Source organism: Colletotrichum jinshuiense, chromosome 11, assembly GCF_051148585.1.
Source record: "Colletotrichum jinshuiense chromosome 11, complete sequence".
Lineage (NCBI taxonomy): Eukaryota > Fungi > Ascomycota > Sordariomycetes > Glomerellales > Glomerellaceae > Colletotrichum > Colletotrichum jinshuiense.
In genome coordinates, this window is record NC_139304.1 from 181917 (window position 1) to 202130 (window position 20214).

Genomic DNA, 20214 nt, shown 5'->3' on the forward strand with positions numbered 1-20214 from the left:
GAAGAGCGTTAAGCGACAAAGTTTGAAAAGAGCGTGCAGCCGCATGAGGCAGAATCATTGTGAACTATCGAAAGAATGAGTCGAAATGAGACTAGGAAAAAAGAAGGACAACAAAGCTGACCACGATTGCTAGGTTCTAGACAATCATCTGGTCTTTAAGAATATAAATTGACGTGCGATCAGTCTGCTCCACCCATCTGCTACATCATCTTGTCGCAGCAGATCAAGGGGCAAAAGCTTATTTAATTAAATTAAATGATCATCTTCTTATCGTTGAGATTCAAGGCCCCAATGAAAAAAACGACCGCCATATTACCTGTATTTCCCATCTTTTTAAAGAATCCCAGAAACTTTATTCGACCATTAGTGCGAATTCCGCCTCAATGCGTGACACACAAGCAAATTTTATCCTTCTGTGGACCGTTGCTAGGTTGCTCCCTAATCATCAGTATGGGGACGTAGCAGCAAACTTGGTCACATAATTACAGACAAACCACCGTGTAGGGAAACTGGCCTGAGTTACTTGTCCGCTTCCGCTTTCACCTGGAACGAATGTGACTAATACCTTCCGTTAAGAAAGGCTGACCTCTTCTGCCTGGAACTCTATAGTCTGCACCCTGTGATTGGACTGCTTCTCTAGCTTGCCATTGGTCAGAAAACCCTAATGACGATATGTTCTTAAGTACTGCGGGCAATTAGAACGATTAGTGGGGTGCTAGAGCCAACTAGCGATCTGTTTTGCTTTCTAGCTGCTTTGTATCCTTACTCCATGCACTAGCCAAGCCAGCAGCTATAGTGTGCTTCCAAAGAGGAGACTATACTTAACAAGGCGGCTTGCCTGCTATTTTCCAGTTTCACCTCTATAATTGTTCCTAAAACGTTTAAATCTATTTAACAACACTATAATAAATGCATTACTAAGGCAGAAAGAAGTAGCTACAGCTATTAAAGACTACAAACTCTATAAAAAAGTAAGAATAGTCTATATAAGCCCTATAGAGACTGCTACTAGTGCTACTTAAAGTATAGCACTTAATCTTATTAGACTTTACTATTAAATTCCCTAATATATAAAAACTACTTAGTAAAGTATAGCATAATAGTGTGTTAGTTATAGTAGATAGACTTACAAATACACCTACTTTATTTTATACTTCAAAGTAAATATAGTAAAAGAACTCACCTTTCTAAAGTATACTATTAGCAACTATTGGAATGGGGCGGGGTTCAACCCATGCGGCCCATGCAGACATGTAGACAGCAGGGCCACTTTACCTCTAGCTGCATTACCATCCTGTCTTTTCCTTAGTCATCAGCAAGTATTTAGGCCTAATTAGAGCAGATTAAGCCTGATTAGACATCAGCAGACGTCAACCTAATAATACTCCTTTCTTTATGTAATCTGGAGATCTTCTATAAATTCACTTGTACGTGTGTGCGATTGTAGCGGAGGTGACCACTAAACAATAAGGCAAACTCTTAACCCTCCCTATACAGCCTAGATAGTGCGATTGTCTATTCAGAATAGTCCTGATCAGGCCTATCTCTAGCAGACAATTGACGCTTCTGTTACTCTGCGGATGGGAAGTCACTCTTTAGTAGGCGAAACCTAGGGTGCATGGTACTCGCTGGGTGTGTTGTGGTGTTTTGCACCCATCCATCCCTACTATTCCACTTCAATACTAATAGTATCACATGGTGATTCTAAGTTAGGCATATTTTCGTAAAGCTGACTAAAGTCTTGTCTTAGTAAATAAAGTTTCGTTAAAGATTTGTTTATAAAACGGAGACCAGAAGACATGTTAAAATTTTACAAGCATTAATTCTAATTCCAGCTGTATAGTAATTAATCTTCCTAACAGCTAAACCAAGGTCATTAGAGACGTAACGTCAATTTAAAAAAGACCGTTTATAATCGCTGTATCTGTTTTCTGTAATCACTAAGGTTTTAGGTCATCCTTTTCCGCCTTAAGAATAAACCAGTTATCTAGGGCGAACTTAACTAAGGCTAATGCAATATAAGCAGCTCCCTACATAAGCTCCCTGTCTTATATCTCCTTCTATAGGTGGTCTAGAAGGTTATACCTAAGACTGCTTCCGCCTTTTTTAGGGGCCTATAGGCCTATAATATCCCTGTTTCTACCTTCTAGCATCTCGGCCGGGAGAGGGTAGAACGGCAGAGGATTAATACTTAGAGGAATATTAATATCTTTATCTTTAATACAACTAGTCTTTAGAAGTTGTATAGCCTATCCGTAGGGCGGATATCCCTTTCCGTTAAGTTGTAGATCGTTTATGCTGCTCTAATGCAATACATCGAACATAAGCCACAGAGCCTGAATGACACTTTCCAAGGCTCCTACAACCTAGGCATAATAAGTGGAAGCTGCTTCTCCAATAAAGTACAACTGCCCGAGGGTGTTCGGCTTGGTGATAGCTAGGTAAAGCTTGCTGAATTGGTATAGACCAAAGTAAGCAAACGCGCCTGCTATATACGGGTCGTGGTACCAGTCTTAGGCTTGATGCTCGACATATTCCACCTTGATGAGTTCAAGAGTCTTCTTGAAGCTCTTCTTGCTGCTTGGGTCATCTGCATGCAGGTAAGCCAGATCGCGTAGAAGAACATCCTTCAGCTCAGCCTCTTCCTTCAGAATCTCGTCGTTGGTCTTTTAACCCTTCGAGGCCATAAGAGTGGCAAGACGTTAGGCCGTTTGGCCCTAAGTATAGGAGACCAGGAGGACGGCGGGCTTGTCGACGGGGTCTAAATCATTGTCGATGTTGTAGGATGGATAGATATAGACTTAGAGGGGAAGATCCGTACGGGCTAATCCCCCGTAGACAATGTTGAAGGGTTCTTTACGCCACCATGCGGTCTTGAATTTAATGCCAACTTTAGTAGAAGCCCCATAGTTAAGGCAGCGGATTGCTTATTTCGTGTCCCAGAGTAGGCCGGCTTTCGAAAGATCCATTCGGTTTGTGGCACCCAGAGTAGTAGAGTTGAATACAGTGAAGTACCTTTTGGGTTCCAGCGTCTCGCCAGTGATGGTGTCCTTGATGTTCAGCTGCATTTCTTTCCGCACTCGCTTGTTGAGCTCAACGTTTGCCTCCATGCCCACGACCTGAGTGTTGTACTTGATGACAGATTGGTCCTTGAGACTCTTGCGCATCGTCTCGGCAATCTTTTGCGCACCTCCGTCAATACACCGCCAATATTTATTGGTCTTGGCTGGGTCAGATGCAGTTACATCGAAGTCCAAAGTTTCCAACACAGCTTCGGTCAAGCTTTGGTCATACCAGCCGGTGCCACTAAAAAGTTTGATTAGGAATTTGCTTAGTAGGCGAACTGGCTTGGATCTTACTATGTCGCCGTCTCGAGCCATTGAATGGTGTTGTAGCTGTACTCAGGTCCATGAGGTATGCCATCGGGGTTGGCACCTGTTGGATTAAGTGACCAGAATACAGGCGGGCGGCCAGCAGCCAGGCTGCCGGCCGCCGGCCGCGGCAGCGGCCGCAGCAGCGGAGCCCGGAGATTACGTCTCCGGGCTGCCAACAGCTATATCTACACTTCCGCTGCTGCTGCTGCCAACCTTCTACTTTCCCTTCTACATACCGATTTACAGCTTCCGGATATACCATATTAATATTCGGCGAGCTCCAGCCCATACGGGCAGTCCTGTTGTATACAACAGATACCCTGTAATTCCAACGGTAACCTTATTATATTCTACCTCTATTTTCATTATATTCTACCCCCTACTGTATATACTACCTACACCTAATTCCCATTATATTCCTCCTAGAATATATAAACAATTATAGATAGGGCTAAATTATGGCGCCTAAAAGTGATGTTTGGTTGTAGTATGAATGCTTGAAAGAAGTCTAAACTGTAGGGACAGTTCCGCTCCAACCCTTTTGTACCCAGTATGTATAGTATACACCCCACGCTCCTTTTGAACTTGAGCTCAGACTTGCGTCATTGGCGCGTCTAGACCTCTAGAACCTACAGGCGCCGTGGCACACTATCAATTCAACGTCATACTGCCGCATAGAAGTGGGCAACAAAATCCTTTAGGATCCCATGTGTCTGTTAACCGCTTGCCATTCCAAATGGCTGGTAAAAACCCACTCTATCGACAATCATCAAATTGAACCTTAATGCTGATGATCCAATAGACTCCAGTTGGAGTCTGACAAGACTGGATCCCATTTTACCAGAAATACTATTAGTGGCGAATTCCATTTATAAGTTTATACAGAATTTGTATTTTAAAATAAAATCTCCAATTCTGTTTTCAAAGATAACCTGCATTTTCTCCTGTCACCAACAGCCCACCAGCAGGGTATCAACAGCAGGTTACTAGGCTTTCAGCTCGAGGGGCTGGACCTCCGGTGCTGCTGACCCACCGCCGCCCCATCACCCGGTGGGATGCTGGGCTTTCGCGAATTGGTATGGACAAAGTCGGAGCTGCTCCACAGCGCATCGGCCCATAATGTAGAATGTGCCTGGAAGTGGGCCTTTTGACTTTACGGCAACCTCAGACATGCACAAAGGGAAAAGGGGAAGTCAAACCGGTGTCAAACCGGTGTCTGTGTTAGCCCGTCCATCCGTCCGTACTCTGTAGCCATACCCACAAGTTCGAGCCGGCATCTTGACTTGGGTGTCTTGTTGATCGAACCACAGTGTACCTAGCCAAAGAGATGTCTTTCTCTGCCTTCTATCAAAGGCTTTGTTAGTGTCGTCTTAGGGGAGACCAATGATGCCATTTACTGTAAAGTACAAAGAAATAGACACTAAGGTCTCGCTGCTTAATTACATTTCTATCTTACAGCCTTACTCAGACGGAAGAGGTGAATTAGACAAAAGGTCTAAAATGCCATACAAACTACTATCCAATATACTACAAAGCAAGATAATTCTAGAGGTAAAAGCCATTAGACAGAAATAGGTGATTGTTCAAATGACGGTTTTAACGCAAGTGCATACGCACGGGTCATAATGCCAGCTGAAAAAGAAAAAACGCTAGACCGGTTTGGGAAACTCGGCCCCGAGGGAGTTGTTATAATTTGTAAAGTCCAATCAGGTTTAGGAAACTCGGGCGCAAAGGAGTCGGCAAGTTAGTTATCAGCGTCGTTCCGTCTCAGCTCTCTCAGCGTACTACACACTTCGTCATGGTTAGGAAATGTCCTTGAAAACAACAGTGAAAAACACCTTTTTTTTTTTTGGAGCAGTCCAATTCTCGCCGACGTGCCGTCCCGGCTTTCATTCCAGCCGGCCGTCTGGGCATCTGCTTTGACGTCAACTGATGACCCAATCTCTGTGCTTATCTGTAATATAAATAAAGCGCCAACTGCCACTCATGCTTTCTAAGTGTAAATCACACACTACATAACCAATATTTTAAGAACCGAACATTCTCTGTATTCACCTCTCTAGTGTACGACATGTCCGCATCAGACTTATTTCACAAGTACCAGGAGGAGCGCCAAAAGCGACTCCGTCCTGAAGGCTTCGGCCAGTACGCCGACTTTCGGGACCCCATCATCGGCGAAAAGTTGGGTAAAGACCCTTGGGTCAACACAGACGAGGTCCAGGCCAAATACTCCCCGCTGAACGGAAAGAACTCGATCAAGTTCCTCATTGTCGGCGCCGGTCATGCGGGACTCCTCCATGCCGTCCGCCTCATCGAGGCCGGCTTTAAGACCGAAGATATCGTTATCGTTGACACCGCCGGAGGGTTCGGCGGAACCTGGTACTGGAACCGCTATCCCGGTCTCATGTGCGATGTAGAAAGTTACATCTACTTGCCGCTGCTGGAGGAGACGAACTACGTCCCTAAGCACAAGTACTCGTACGGGGCCGAGATCCGCGGGCAGTCCGAACGGGTTGCCAAGCATTACGGCCTCCAAGCTCAGTTGTGCACCCGGGTCACTCACCAACAGTGGGATGAAACAAAGCGCCGGTGGATCGTCAACCTCACTCAAGACCTGGGCCGGCCGAACGACCCTGCCCACCTCGCAGTCGAAGCCCAGTTCTTCATCGCCGCGGCTGGTGTACTCAACGTTCCCCGTTTCCCGAACCTCCCCGGCTTGAAGGAGCTTATAGAGAACAAGAAAGTGTTCCACTCTGCCAGATGGGACTGGAAGTATACCGGCGGCAGCCAGGAGGAGGCCAACATGGTCAACCTCAGGGGCAAGAAAGTCGGCATTATCGGCACCGGCGCAACCGCTGTTCAGATCGTCCCGCAACTGGCCAAGTGGGCAGATCATCTTTACGTCTTCCAACGCACAGCCAGCTTCGTTGGGCCTCGAAACCAGCGAGATACGACGCCCACAGACTGGGAGAAGGTGGCCTACAAGAAAGGCTGGCAGTACGAGAGGCAGGACAACTTCCAGCACTTTATTACCAACGACCCGGTCCCCAACAACTTGATCGATGACGGCTGGACGCACCCGGACTCTCACTCAGTCGCCGGTTTCCTGGGCAGCGCCGCGGCGACCGTCACCCCGGGCGGAATTCAGAGCCACATCAACTCGTTCTATGAGCTGGACGTCCCTCGGGCGGAGCGGCTGCGAGCCCACGTTGCAAACGTGGTCAAGGATCAGGAGACTGCTAAGAAGCTTCAGGGGTGGTATGGGGGCTGGTGCAAGAGACCGGTCTTCAACGATGACTACCTGCACGCCTTCAACCAGCCCAACGTCACACTCGTCGACACGGACGGGAAGGGCGTTGACCGCTTCGATGCGTCGGGCGTGCTGGCGAACGGGACCATGTACGACCTGGATGTCCTGGTCCTGGCAACGGGGTTCTTCACCCGCGTCAAAGACCAGTCCCCGACGGGCGCGACCGATGCACCCATCGTCGGACGGGACGGCATCCTGGTCTCCGAGAAGTTTGTCGCCCCAGACTTTGGGACATTCTACGGCCTCGTCACCAACGGGTTTCCGAACCTCTTCTGGACCGGGATCGCCGGTGCCGGCATCTCGTACAACATGACCTCTGTGTACGACGTGTACTCTAGGTTCACCGCCCATGTGATCGCCGAGGCCCACAGACGGGCTGGAGACGCCGGGCGCGTCGCCGTCGAGCCCAGCAAAGAGGCGGAGGACCGGTACACGGACGAGGTCCAGAATCGCGCGCTATGGTTCAGCGTCATGGAGACGTGCACGCCCGGCTGGGCCACCGGAGAAGGCGAGGGCGCGCTCGAGACCAAGACCCCGGAGGAGAAGATTGCTATCGCGAGGCGCGTGGTGTGGGGTGGAGGTCCTCTTGATTACAAGCGGAAGGTTCTGGAGTATATCTCCAAGGGGGGGCTGGACGGGTTCGAGGTGAAGATGTGATGGAGACAAACCAAGCTGGCGTCTGTCTAATTTGGACCCAGACATAAACGCATATAAAGCTACCAGGATGAGGATACACAAACACATAGGTCAACATAGAATAAAGATATCCAGGTCGACTTCTCTATATAACCGGCCACTTGCTGGCATATTTGAGGGACGGCTGTTACATCGTGGAGAGTCTACTTTCTAGCTGACAGTGAAGATGAGGATGAATTTAAAAGGGTGGTGTCTTTATCTCTATGTTGCTTTGTATTTCTGTAGTAGAAACTTTACATTTTTGACATCACAATCAAGAAGAACCATCAACATGCACGCTGTGAAGCTACAGAAGAAGACATACCTGAGGCCTGTCGCAAGGTATGCATCTGAGAATTTATCATTAAACCTCCTAATGAATAGTTCCAAACTGTCATTTCCAACGTGCTCCTGGCATTTTCCCAAGCCGATCTAGCCAACGACAAAAACCCACAAGAAAGTACCTTTAACGGAATGAAGAATTTCTAGGTCTAGGTATGATGCATCGGACGACAATTTGGTCGAGAAGTGCAGCGGGAAGGTAGAGTCACCAAATAATAACAAGAGGCATACGCCCACCCAAGTTTTAAAGATTCAAGAGCTGTAGATGGTGCGATGGATTGAGCTAGTCATCGTTTAGTGCCTGTAACTAGCCATGTGACATCAAGGGATAAGCCATCTTATCGCGAATGAAGTTGACCAAGTTAGTGTGACAAGCCAACCCCTTTGAATACGCCAGATGGGTAATTTGTGCTTGTACCTGTCCGACTTTGCCGACCAGGCTACTGCAAGCAAGAGATCCCTGTTCTCCAAGAGGTATGTTTCTTGGGTTTCACGACGAGCACACGGCTATCCAATTGACATGTTAGAGTGTGTTGTGGTACCGATTTTGCTTAAAACTATCGTTCTCGCTTTTAGTGATGTTTTTCTAGTGTGTGCACTAACGTATAGGCTTTGCTTAGGCGACAAGAACTTGCCGGATCATAGTTTAATCGATCACGACTTTCACAGCCTTGCTCGCTTAGTAACCGGGCGCGTGGATCTAGGTTTTGCGCCGATTGATCGCTTAGCGGACGCGCCAGCTAATGGCGCGTATGTGTGTGCCTATGAATTAGCATACTGGCCTCGGGACTCGTGTTGGAGTACGAGTATTATGCCTCTCGCCTCAAATGTCAACTGCACGCTCGTCCTGGCTTGAGAGAAAGTTTCCTAGCTTCACAGTTTTTATGATAATAAAGATTCATCTCAGGGAGTCTAATAAAGATGGATAATGATGGTCGAACGATTGCATATCGTAATTAGATGTTTGGCTGACAAGGGTCGACTCTACTCTTCATAGCTGTTGGGGGGAATTCATCGGGAGATCTTTAATCCTACTGGCCGCGGTAGCTGCGAGGCGCAGACAGCAGACAGCGATAAAAGGGGACGCTGCTCAAGACGTTGTCCGGCTACCCCGCTTTTCGTGCGTCATATTACATGAATGGTCAGATGAATGTTATCAGGCAGCCATGGAACACAAACACTTGTCCTTCAGACACATATACAGTTGATGCTCACCGCTGATCTAAAGCCATCACTATTTTTGCCTCCCGAAAGCCCTCACATCATGGCTCGTATTAGTCAAAAAGCTCGGCGCAGTGTAAAACCGTTGACAAGCTGGACGCGGTTTCACCTACCGCGAGATCAGGAGTGGCCGACCTGGTCTGTAGACCATGATGATGTCCATGTGGGACCACTTCAGGCTGTGGACGGTTGTTTAACGGTATCACTGGGAAGAATGGTTGACAACCCTGAGCAGGCTGCCTACATCATCCGTGAGTGCAATCTATATTGAAAATGCATTGCGTCTTCTCTGACTGACCTTATTATGATACTATACAGAATGGGTTGACCTGGATGCTGTGAAGAACTTCCAGTCCTCTCCCGCCTGTATAGAGTTTCTACAGAATCTCCCTGAGCATAACGACTCACAAACCTCTGTTGAGTCCACACTGGGGAACCTGACCTTGACCGATACCTCATCATTGCCAGCGGCGGTGTCGTCACGCTTCCTCATTTTCAAACACGTCACTGAGGCTGTGACTGCAGAATTAGAGGGCCGCTTGACCTTCACCGCCTTCCTGGTACCACGTAATTTCGATAGCAAGAGCGTCTTTCTAATGTGGAAAGAAAAGTTCGAAAGCGCGTTTATCAGTTTTATACCTTACGGCTATGAGTCTATAACATGGCATCCTAATTTCATGTCTAGATTCGCAGCCGTGTGGCTCTGGGCGCTTTCAGAAGATGGCTGGGTAGAGAAGACGTTTGGGAAGCTGGAGCAGACACAGGATGACGACCAGGGCCGGACAATCCTCTGCCATTTTCACCTATGGCAACGTAATTGTGGTGCCACGCCAGAGAAGGAAGAGGCAGCAGCGGCGGATCCGCAGTGGATAGAGTCGTGGAATCGGGCTGTAGCGCAGGTAATGCCTCCAGCGACTTCTTGGGCACAGGAGCGTTGGGATATTCAGGACGTGCCTCGTCCCCCTGAGCCTGAGTTCGATGATCCAGAGGAGCTTTCCGAGTATGATAAAGAGCAGGCAAGACGCATGAAGTTATTTTTGGAGGCACATCGTCTCGCGAAGGATGAGAGCTCGGGATAAATGAGGACGGTGGTTCACATTCCTATCGCATGCAGAGGACATGCATATATTCACGGCGTACAATTATACCAACCCATGTATAGGCTCGTCTGTTCCTCCCTGCTCTATGCGTTGAACGCATAAAAGAGGTCCTAATGGCGTGTAATGCTATAATACGTAGCTTGATGACAGGCGGACTATGGCGTACCCTAATAGGTTTCTTGGTCCGCTACGACACTCGCGTGAACTTTGTGTCAATGTTATATTCCTAACTGGGATATCTTAACATGACAACACATCGAACCAAATCTGCTTCAACTAAGCATAAATCCCACTAGCGTCCTCTAATTCTACTTAAAGGGGGTTTGAGAATGCCCCATAAATCGCGTTATTGCCCAAGCCAAGTTGGAAATCCCACTGGGTTGGTATAGACCAGGGTGCGTTGGGATCTTCTTCATCTGGCTCGCCAAACATGTGAAACATGTGAGCGATGAAGAAGACGTAGTTCTCGGGGTTTTTCCGTGAATTTTCAGCTTTTAAACCCATGCAATCGCCGATTTTATCTAGCACGTCCCAAGTTAGCGCAATGATCAAACGTGCGATACGATACATGACGGTGACATGGTTTATAATCTACGTACATTTCTCGGCGTCGCCCGACAGAAATGCGACTCCGTGGAGAGCATGAAAGATCTCGTGAACCAGGGTCATGCTCTTGGGAACGGCTAGATGAAGGCTGACACCAGGGGCCAGTAGATTGCTTGCTTCTCTCCAACTGTTCGGCTGCGGGCTGTCGTCGAAGCTGAACGGGCAAAGAATGACGGCAGCCATCTCTGGTCTCCGAGCTTCAGCCTGGCCGGCTGCGTTTCGGTCGAGTATTTGCATCGCCGCGGTGACGCCGAGGTCGTCCTCATAGCAGTAATTTCCGCCGTATTCTGTGAAATAGTAGCCGTTTTGGTCCGTGATCTCGCCAGACCACCATGGTCTGTTCTTTGCGTCCTTTTGAAGTAGCTCGCGGTATTTGGGGACGCCTTCGATGGTGATTGTGTTGCCGTCCTTGTCTTCCATCTCATCGGCATTGAAATCAAGCGCTGGGTCGGTTGGTTGATGCAGAGACAGAAAGGTGCTGTCGCAATGGAGCCAGTAGTTGTCCTTAGCATACCGAGGTCCGCTGTCATCTTGGACGTTGTCAAGGAACCTCTTAACGTAGTCGATGTAGTCTGGTCACGACGTCAGTCAGACGTGCGGTGTAGGAGTCGTAACTTACTTCTGATCTTGTTGAAAGTTGCCAGCCTGTTTCCACTCAATCTTGTAGGGGTAAGGTTGAAACCAAAGAATTTCGACATGGCCCTGCGAACTCTAGGATCCTGCTCGTAGGTGTCCATGCCGGCCAGAGTCGCATCAAGGCTGAAGCTTGCCTCGCTGAGCCACTGATCTAACACATCCATACGGCTATCGCAGCCGCCATCACGACTCCCACCCTGGACCGTGAACACATCCCAGATCTCTACTGCGGTGGTGCATGATAGGAGAGCGACAAGACCCGTGATCAGGACCAGAAGAAATGAACTTCTCGCCATTACGTGTAAGCTCAGAGGCAATCCGAGCTCAGGTGTTGCCTACGCTGATGGTTCTGGTGCGAGAAACAGTCAAACGGGGATGAAGAGAAACGGGGGAGGGAAAAAGTGTTAGAGGAAGCGCGCTCGAATCCTCCAGGCAGACACAATCATTTCCTCATTCATGAAATGCGGATCACGCGTGAGGCACATGTCTCCCCCCTAAAACCGAGTGTAACGTTATGATAAGTCATCTGCAAAAGGGACCTTGGCAGATTGATGTGATTCAACTCTACAGTTGCACACATTTCCCACGCAAGTTGGGGGCGCAGGCAGGATTTCGCGATAGTTTAGGAGGCTGAGGGAGTGTCCCTGGTAACCGATGCGGATGACCCGGGAATCATCAGGCAACGGAACATCACGCAAGAGGTAACCGTTTTCGTGATGAAGGCCCGAAAGTGTAAGGCAGCCAAACGGCACAGGCCGTGATGGGTAGACAGCTTCATGCAGCCCTAGGGCACAGACATCCAGAGATACCTTCCTGTTCCGGCAATTGGGTATGTTGATCGGCTTATGTTGTTTTATGCCAGGGGTATTTTGTGTCTTGCATGGTGTAAGATTAAGCAGCGGGAAACGGGAAAAAAATGCCTTGGTTGACGAATAGTTGGAGACATGCTTGAATTAGGCTGCGGACAAGCTTATCAGCCCGGCCAGACTGCTAATGCAGGGGGGATTTTCGTCCCGCCTTGTTTCCGCGGAGAGATCGCCGAGCTTCCCACCACGATGACTTACTTAGGAAGTATTAATCATCATGTCATGCAAGCCACATGAGAACATGACCAGATTCCTGTCATTTCATTGGGCGGGCTCCACACGGAAAAATATAAAGGTTTTATTGCGAAGGATTTAATTATCGACAGTTGTAACCACTTACGAGAAAAACGGGAGGCACGGGAGGCACGGGAAGGGCGCAACACCAGAATGATTAATTATCTATCTGCAGGATCTGTGTTTCCTTTGATACCCGAGTTATTACCGGGCTGCCAACGCCCAAGCCCAAGCCCTACGCTCCCGAAGCCACAATCTTGATGAGAATGCCACTAGTAACATAGCCGGCAGGGTAGGTCGAGCCCGTGTAAGTCGGGTTAGCGGTGTTAACAAGCACCCCCAGCGATCCGCCGTCGGTACTGCACCCGAGCAGGGAAGCCGCCACCTGGGTCTCGTTGGCGCCGACGCCGCCGTCGATGGTGTTGGCAATGTCGGCGAAGAGCACGCTTGAGTTGACAGTGTTGTCAATGTGCTTGGCGAAGGCCTGCGCGGTGCCGCGGGCATAGATGAGCCACTCGCCACAGTCGGGGGCGTCGGTGGCCGCCATGTTGAACAGGCGCCCGGTCCTGATCTGCGCGCCGTAGGAACGGAGGTAGGACGCGATGAACTGGACGTCCTCGACAAGGACGTCTTGCGGGATGTTGTCGGGCGCCGTGTAGCAAAGCTGGCTGGGCGTCTCAGTCTCATAGCAGACGCGCATCACTGGATCAATGGGGTTCGGGAGGGGGTTAGGGGCTGCGATGGCGCCGCCAAGGAGGGCCAGTGGGACAAGGTTGACGAGATTAGTGAACATCTTGAACGAGAAGGATGTTTGGTAGAAGTTGAGAGAGTTAAGGTCTTTTGGTAAGGATGACTGGGAACTTCGGAACTGTATTGCACTGATGGGCCCAGCAACTTCAAAATCGAAGTGCGTAAGCCAATTTATAATCACCAAGGTCTCGGGTATGCAACGTCACATTAAATTTAAAGGCGGTCAAAAGATGGCTTAGAGCATGGTATCGCGATCTTCATCACCATCAAGCACCATGCCTTCGAGGGAGACTATACCCTCGCTTTCGTGATAAACCGAGGCCGAGTTGGTACTTTTGTCTAAATCAACCACAATTTGCGGTATCAAGCAACGACTTCACCCTTCAGCGGGTCATCCGGTCAGTCACCCGCCGCTGCGTCGCAAGAATGCAGTATATGAGAAATTACATAGTCACGGCGATTGCCCAAATGCACTGCGCCTTCAGGATTACTGCATCAGTCCCTCCACTAGGATTCCTGCAGCCCATCCCTGTCCAACACGGTTGCATCAGAGTAAGATGAATGACTGGTCTTGGACCAACGCCCTGGTGGGGATTGTTGGTCCCCGGCCCCCAAATGCGACTGTGATGAGATGATCCATGCAGGAGTCGCTAGTCTAAAATCAAAGCTCAAGATTCTTGTTCCTGCCAAGGCTACAAGGAACAGCACTATGGGAAAAGGATGGTTCCTCCGATGCAAGGCTGCAGCCTGGAGATTGACCATCATCTGATCAGATGAGACTCGATAGTGTCTGTCGAAGTACGGCGAGGTAGACCGAGAATGCGACAAGTACGAAATAGGCAGTTGTGATAGGGTTTTTTTGTCTGTAGGTAGAATAGAGTCTCCACGAGGAACATGGGGCCCGGCGAGGCTTTTCCCATGTCAACGTTGCTTGTGGTGAAATGATGCAAGACGCCCTCCCCTAGAGCCATGCCCTTTTCTCCCTCAGTCACCGCGCCCCCTCTACGCACGTCTCTTTGACACATTGCTGTCAGGACTGAAGTGGTAGAGCATCATGGCGGTACTGTTCGCTCTTTTCTTGATTTTGCTGGTCGCACAATGCAGCCTCGCGTTGTCAGCCAGCACGATTCGCGGTCGGAACACGACTGATCTGCCCTCCAATTCAACTCGTCTGCCTTCTAACGAAACAAAGCTTGATTTTGATCCACGGGTATGTCGTGTCTTCTTTTCATGCCCGAGAGTGACGTTGACATCATTCTTCGCAGCCGGCACCGGCGTACATGGTTGACAACCAACACAACTACTACAAGACAGCGCCTGATAAAGGACGACAAAATGGCCCAGTTTGGGCCTACTCGGACAGCCTGGACACTTACTTGACCAATCTCCAGAGCGGCGTTGTACTCCGCGGCGGCTACAATGGGTCTAACAACACTATCAAGCGGACAAGATTCAAGGCGCCCCCCAAAAAGCGGCAGTCGTCTGACTTTTGGCTGTCAAGTCTAGGACCTTTGGGAGCCGTAAGTTGTTCCCCCTGATTGCAACTCCTTGCAATGTGGCTCTAACATACACTGTGAAAAACAGCAACCACATGCTGGTGGAAACGGCTACCAGTTCTTCCGCAACGTCGTGGATGACTTTGGCGCCGACAACTCGGGAGAGTCAGACGCGACCGAGGCGCTCAACGCGGCCTCAGCTAGTTGGAACAAGGACTTGGTTGGTGACTCCCGGACGCGGTGCGGCGAGAAGTGCGGCAACACATTCTCGCAGGGCGCCATCGTCTATTTCCCGGGCGGCACCTACAAGATCTGCACGCCCGTAATTCAGTATTACTACACGCAGTTTGTTGGTGACCCTAACGACATGCCTATCATCAAAGGCTGCGACGAGTTCCAGGGCATCGCTCTTTTTGATGTAGATCCTTACATCCCCGGCGCGTCAGGCCAGCAGTGGTACATCAACCAGAACCAATTCTTCCGCCAGATCCGCAACTTCCGCTTCGATCTCACCGACATGCCCGAGTCGACGGCCGAGAATGACCAGGACCTCGTGCCGACGGGTATCCATTGGCAGGTGTCCCAGGCCACCTCGTTGCAGAACTTGGTGTTCGACATGCCCACCACAAGCACCACGACCGCCGTGGGCATCTTCACGGAGAACGGTAGCGGCGGGTTTGTATCCGACCTCGAGTTCAACGGCGGCAACATCGGCTGGCGCGCAGGCTCTCAGCAGTACACGGCGCGCAACCTTGTCTTCAACGAGTGCAACACGGCTGTGCAGATGGTCTGGGACTGGGGATGGAACTGGCAGCAGATCACCGTCAACGGCGGCTCGATTGCCTTTAACATCTCTGGAGTGGGTGGTGACAGCGGCCAGGGCATAGGCAGTGTGTCCATCATCGATTCTACCATTAGCGACGTGGAGATTGGCGTCCTGACAAACAGCCTGTCCACCTCACCCAACATTGTTCTCGACAACACCAATTTCAAGAACGTTCCCAGCCCGGTCAGGACTACAACTGGCAACACCATTCTATCTGGAAACTCGGATCTGTGGGCTACGGGCAAACGGTACAACGGATCCGAGGGTTCGACTCAGACTGGTGCCGTGACAGCCCCTGGAAGGGGTAAGGGTTTAGATGATTCTAATGGCTTGCTATACGTGCGGTCTCGACCTCAATACGAGAAGACCGGGGCCGGCTCTTTTTTGGTCGCGACCACAGATGGCGGATGCAAGAACGACGCCACAGGCGACCAAGCCTCTTGCATCAACAACTTCCTACGCCGTGCCGTGGACAGCCGCCAGATCGCCTACTTCCCGGCTGGCGTCTACGCAGTGGGATCCACGGTGAACATCCCGACCGGCTCAGTCGTGCAAGGCTCTCTATGGTCGCAGATCTTAGGCTCCGGCTTCTTTTTCAGCGACATGCAGAGCCCTAAAGTCATGGTCCAGGTCGGTAACAAGGGCGACATCGGTACCATGGAGATCACTGAGATGCTTTTCTCGGTGCGCGGCGCCACAGCCGGCGCGATCCTGATGGAGTGGAACGTCGCCGCCGTGTCGCAGGGGGCCGCGGCCATGTGGGACTCGCACTTCCGCGTCGGTGGCGCCCTGGGCACCGATCTCGACCTAAGCAAATGCCCCAAGTTCAGCAACAATGCTGAGTGCATCGCCGCCTCACTCATGTTCCGCGTGACGTCCCAGGCCAATGGGTATTTCGAGAATGTGTGGGCTTGGGTGGCGGACCATGACAACGACAAGTCCATCTACAACCAGCCTGACTCCAGCTCGACGCAGATCTCCATCTTCGGCGCCCGCGGCATGCTAATCGAGTCAGGGGGCCCGTCATGGTTCTACGGCGGTGGCTCTGAGCACTCGGTGCTCTACAACTATCTTCTTAGTGGTGCTGAGAGCGTGTACTTAGGTCATATTCAGACCGAGTCGCCGTATTACCAGCCCAACCCCGGCCCTCCCAGCCCTTTCCGTGCGGCCACACGCGCCGGTTTCCCTAATGATCCAGACTTTAGCGAGTGCGAGATCGCACCGGATGTATGGGATGACCGGTGCAACTATGCCTGGGGCGTGCAGATCATTAACTCGAAAGATGTCATGATCCACTCGGCTGGATTGTACAGCTTCTTCAACGAGTACTATCAGGACTGCATACCTACCAACAACTGCCAAGACCGTATCCTAGAGGTCAAGGGATCGACCGGCGTCGTCATCTACAACCTGTTCACAGTAGCAACCATCAACATAGCCAGTGGCATCGACAACACCAACGTCCCACAGGACGGCAACCAACGCGGCTTCACCACCGAGATCAGCGTGTGGGTGCCGCTTCCCGGGTCTGATAATGTCGACATCGTGTGGGTTGGGACTGAAGTCTGGGCCTCACCCACGGTGAGCTGCCCGGTTTCGTCCCGGTCCTGCATGTTGGTAATTCCGACGAGCCCGTTAGGTTCAACAACCACCATCCGACCTAGCAGCTATGTCACATCGTTGGAGTATGGAGGGTTCTCAAGCACCACCATTGGTGGTATTGGAACTACCGTCTTCGTCACTACTACTACTACTCTAACCATCTCTGTGCCTGCCATTACTACCGATGGCATTCCCTTCTCAAACGTAAATGTAACAACATCGGGAGCCATGCCTATCACCATTTATCCCAGTGTAGAGGTATCTCCCGTTATTGTCACGTTGCCAGATGGGGAGGGCGGCGAGACCACCCGAACAGTTCCTCTTCCGCCTTGGCCCCTAATTAATGGAGGTCCCTCAACCGATTATACGGATCCAGGCACCTTGCCGCCCCCTAGTGGCTCAGGTCTTCCCACCAGCACGACGTACTTCACTCCCATCACAAGCAGAATCACGGTGCCTAGCGCCACAGTAACGACGGTGACGTTCCCGGGTTCCATTGGAGCCATCACCATCGACTGTCCCGCCGCCACTTCTATTGCCTTTGCCACGCCGGCGGTTGTCGTCGCTACGACATGTACTGAAAATCTCGATTTGACACTTAACTTCGTGTGCCCGACAACTCGGATCCTCACCTTCCTCGGGCCTGCCACGGCCGTGGCCAGCGTGGATTGCTCTCTGGTTACAGCCTGGAAGACCGGATCCACCACCACTACCGACGAGCCGCCCCCTGTATACACGTCCTGGCCTCCCTCTGGCGCAATCATCCCTGAGGACGAGGAGATCGACGATCCCGAGCCTGACGACAACGGCGTTCACGTGCCCTGTGCTACCTGGTTCTTTTTCTTCTGCATCTCGTGGGGTGAGATCCGCGTCCGATCTTGGTACTGGATCCTACCTCCTGGAATCTACGGCCCTGGGCCACCACCCATCAACATCATCCGCCTGCCTCCCGGCGTCACGATCCGTGGAAACCTGCCCAATTGGCCGCGGATCACCATCGGCGAGGATCACCGTCTCACTACTGAGTCGGAGCCCGAGTGCGAGACGCAGACAGCCGAGGCCTGCACCACCACCGACTATGTCTCGGACGGCACGACGACCTCGTCGACGACGCTGTGTGAGACCATCACCGGCTGCTCCATCAGCGTCTCGGACTCGACCACTGAGGTCATCGGCACCCAGACCCCCGCGCCCGTCGGCACCTTTGGTGACGAGCGGTGGGCGACCATGACCATGGGCGAAGCATTCACGCGCTCAGTGTTCTCGTCCATCTTGGCCCGCGAGGCCCGCGAAGAGGCCAGCGCCGGGGGGTCGACTCTCTCCTTCACTCCGGGTCCTACCGCGGGGCCGACGTGTGGCGGCGCAAGCACGGCGTGCGGTGGGACTATCTGCTCCGGCTACTGGTGTAACCCGAACCCTACGAGCGCGCCGCCGGGGTACCAAGACCCGAAGGACCCGAGCTCGGGAGGCTTCTCGGCACCGACGACGACGATCGGACCCGAAACAACAACGACGTCGCCACCGACGACGCCGCCCACCCCTGAGACGCCGCTCTCTCGGGGTCCCATCAACTGCTTCAACGAGGCCGACTTCCCGGGCCATGCCGACATCCAATCAGGCGACCAGGAGGACTTCTCGCAGGCCTTCAGCAACCTCCGGGGCGATATGGGCGATGACGACACGATAGGGCCGGGCGACGCGGCCATCAAGCTGCGCCGTACGGACTCTCACGGCGTCAACTACGATTATTCCTGCAGCTGGGTTCCCGGTTGCGTTACTGAGGTCGACAGACAGAGCTTCGGGTTCCCACTTGGTTCCCCAAGCCTTATCACTGTATACTTGCTTGTTCGGGAGGATTATACAAAATGTAAGTGGCTTCCCGAGATCAGCCTACGTGTGTCTTCAAAAGAAACTAACAATCTATTTAGGCAATAACGGAGGTGTGGGTGGTACATGTCAGGTTGGATGTCTGTTATATACATTCGAGGGCGGTCGGGGCGATGAAGAGACCGACCCATGCGCGACCTTCGACTGCAGGGCCTGCGGATCGCCGTTTGACGATCCTAAATGCCAGACCTGCTGTGGAAATCTTGTCAGTATCACTGCCGTTGGTAATAACGCCAGTACCAACACCGGCTTTACCATCGTCGACAACCTTAACGGGGCATGAAAAGGCAAGCTGTAAATGCATTTGGGTTAGCAAAAGCATACATACTGTTCAACTATGTAATAATCAGTCCGTGTCCCTTACTGGTGTCGTGCTGTAGGTACCACGGATTATAGGAGTGGTGAATGTTGGACGGTAAATCAAACGCTCTCGTGACCGGTGTAGTTCTAAACTTTTTTGAAGGTCAAAACTTCACTTACATGCCATAGATCCCAAGATATTCGCAATATTCGCAACGAACGCCATGATGTCCCTAAATCTTCCCTCTCTCGCTTAATTTGCCTTATACACTAGTCCTTAAAACAAAAAGGAATTGCTCCAAGCGGAATTACACTAGCAAGTCAGAGGAGCGCAGAGACGACTCTCAGTCTTGAGCGTGCAATATAATAGATACACTAAATTTATATTTACAAGCCAAATTTAAGTATTATACCTTCTTTAGTGAGAACCTAGCCTATATATAGAATTTTCTAACACATGGGAACTCCACTACTACCAAGGGATACAAAGGTTTGGGTTTGTGGTCTCTAAGGCACGGAAATTTTCCACCAGGGTGACGTTGGGTCTGGGGAACAGATGCTGTGGGACCCTGAGACCGTGGATGGAACCGCGGCGGCCCTTCAACTTCCCCGGGAATGACCGGATTTCAAAAGTTGGTCTTCCCAGTGAGTCTAATAGAGTATCTTTCCGAACGAAACGATCGGGCAGTTGTCGTCCAAGGTCATACTGGACCACGCCATCGCTAATGATGACATCACCAAGCACGATCGGTACGCGTGTCTGTATCGGCATCGATGACGAACGGGACGGCACCACACACGCCGACCACTAGCGCCAGCTTGACATCGGGAAAGCTATGTCGACAGCGGGGCCGCAACCGTCCCGGCGCTTACTTTCCCCATGCCCAGCAGATGTGCGAGGACGACATTGTGGCGTCCCACGGAGCCAACGTAGTAGGGGTTCGAATCGCCCGGTGATGGAGAGGCGCTCGACAGAAGCTAAAAAAATA

The 20214-nt window shown here is 51.1% G+C and overlaps 6 protein-coding genes across 6 annotated transcripts; 3 read left to right on the forward strand and 3 right to left on the reverse strand.

Moving 5' to 3' along the window:
* Positions 1-2927: 2927 nt before the first annotated feature.
* Positions 2928-3411, reverse strand: EsH8_XI_000036 (uncharacterized protein; the record flags this gene model as incomplete). The annotated part of the gene is made up of 3 exons (XM_083273944.1): positions 2928-3226; positions 3295-3306; positions 3360-3411. The coding sequence occupies 3 exons, from the start codon at positions 3409-3411 to the stop codon at positions 2928-2930; spliced, it is 363 nt and encodes a 120-aa protein (XP_083120280.1).
* A 2034-nt stretch (positions 3412-5445) lies between these two features.
* EsH8_XI_000037 (flavin-containing monooxygenase) lies at positions 5446-7341 on the forward strand (the record flags this gene model as incomplete). The annotated part of the gene is made up of 1 exon (XM_083273945.1): positions 5446-7341. One exon carries the CDS (start codon positions 5446-5448, stop codon positions 7339-7341), a length of 1896 nt encoding a protein of 631 aa, XP_083120281.1.
* A 1624-nt stretch (positions 7342-8965) lies between these two features.
* EsH8_XI_000038 (uncharacterized protein) lies at positions 8966-10001 on the forward strand (the record flags this gene model as incomplete). Its single annotated transcript, XM_083273946.1, has 2 exons — positions 8966-9173; positions 9241-10001. The coding sequence occupies 2 exons, from the start codon at positions 8966-8968 to the stop codon at positions 9999-10001; spliced, it is 969 nt and encodes a 322-aa protein (XP_083120282.1).
* Positions 10002-10334: 333 nt separating this feature from the next.
* EsH8_XI_000039 (uncharacterized protein) lies at positions 10335-11560 on the reverse strand (the record flags this gene model as incomplete). The annotated part of the gene is made up of 3 exons (XM_083273947.1): positions 10335-10543; positions 10622-11200; positions 11248-11560. 3 exons carry the CDS (start codon positions 11558-11560, stop codon positions 10335-10337), a joined length of 1101 nt encoding a protein of 366 aa, XP_083120283.1.
* A 1039-nt stretch (positions 11561-12599) lies between these two features.
* On the reverse strand, positions 12600-13157 carry EsH8_XI_000040 (uncharacterized protein; the record flags this gene model as incomplete). The annotated part of the gene is made up of 1 exon (XM_083273948.1): positions 12600-13157. The coding sequence occupies one exon, from the start codon at positions 13155-13157 to the stop codon at positions 12600-12602; it is 558 nt and encodes a 185-aa protein (XP_083120284.1).
* Positions 13158-14394: 1237 nt separating this feature from the next.
* Positions 14395-19208, forward strand: EsH8_XI_000041 (glycoside hydrolase family 55 protein; the record flags this gene model as incomplete). The annotated part of the gene is made up of 3 exons (XM_083273949.1): positions 14395-14634; positions 14699-18905; positions 18967-19208. 3 exons carry the CDS (start codon positions 14395-14397, stop codon positions 19206-19208), a joined length of 4689 nt encoding a protein of 1562 aa, XP_083120285.1.
* Positions 19209-20214: the final 1006 nt, after the last annotated feature.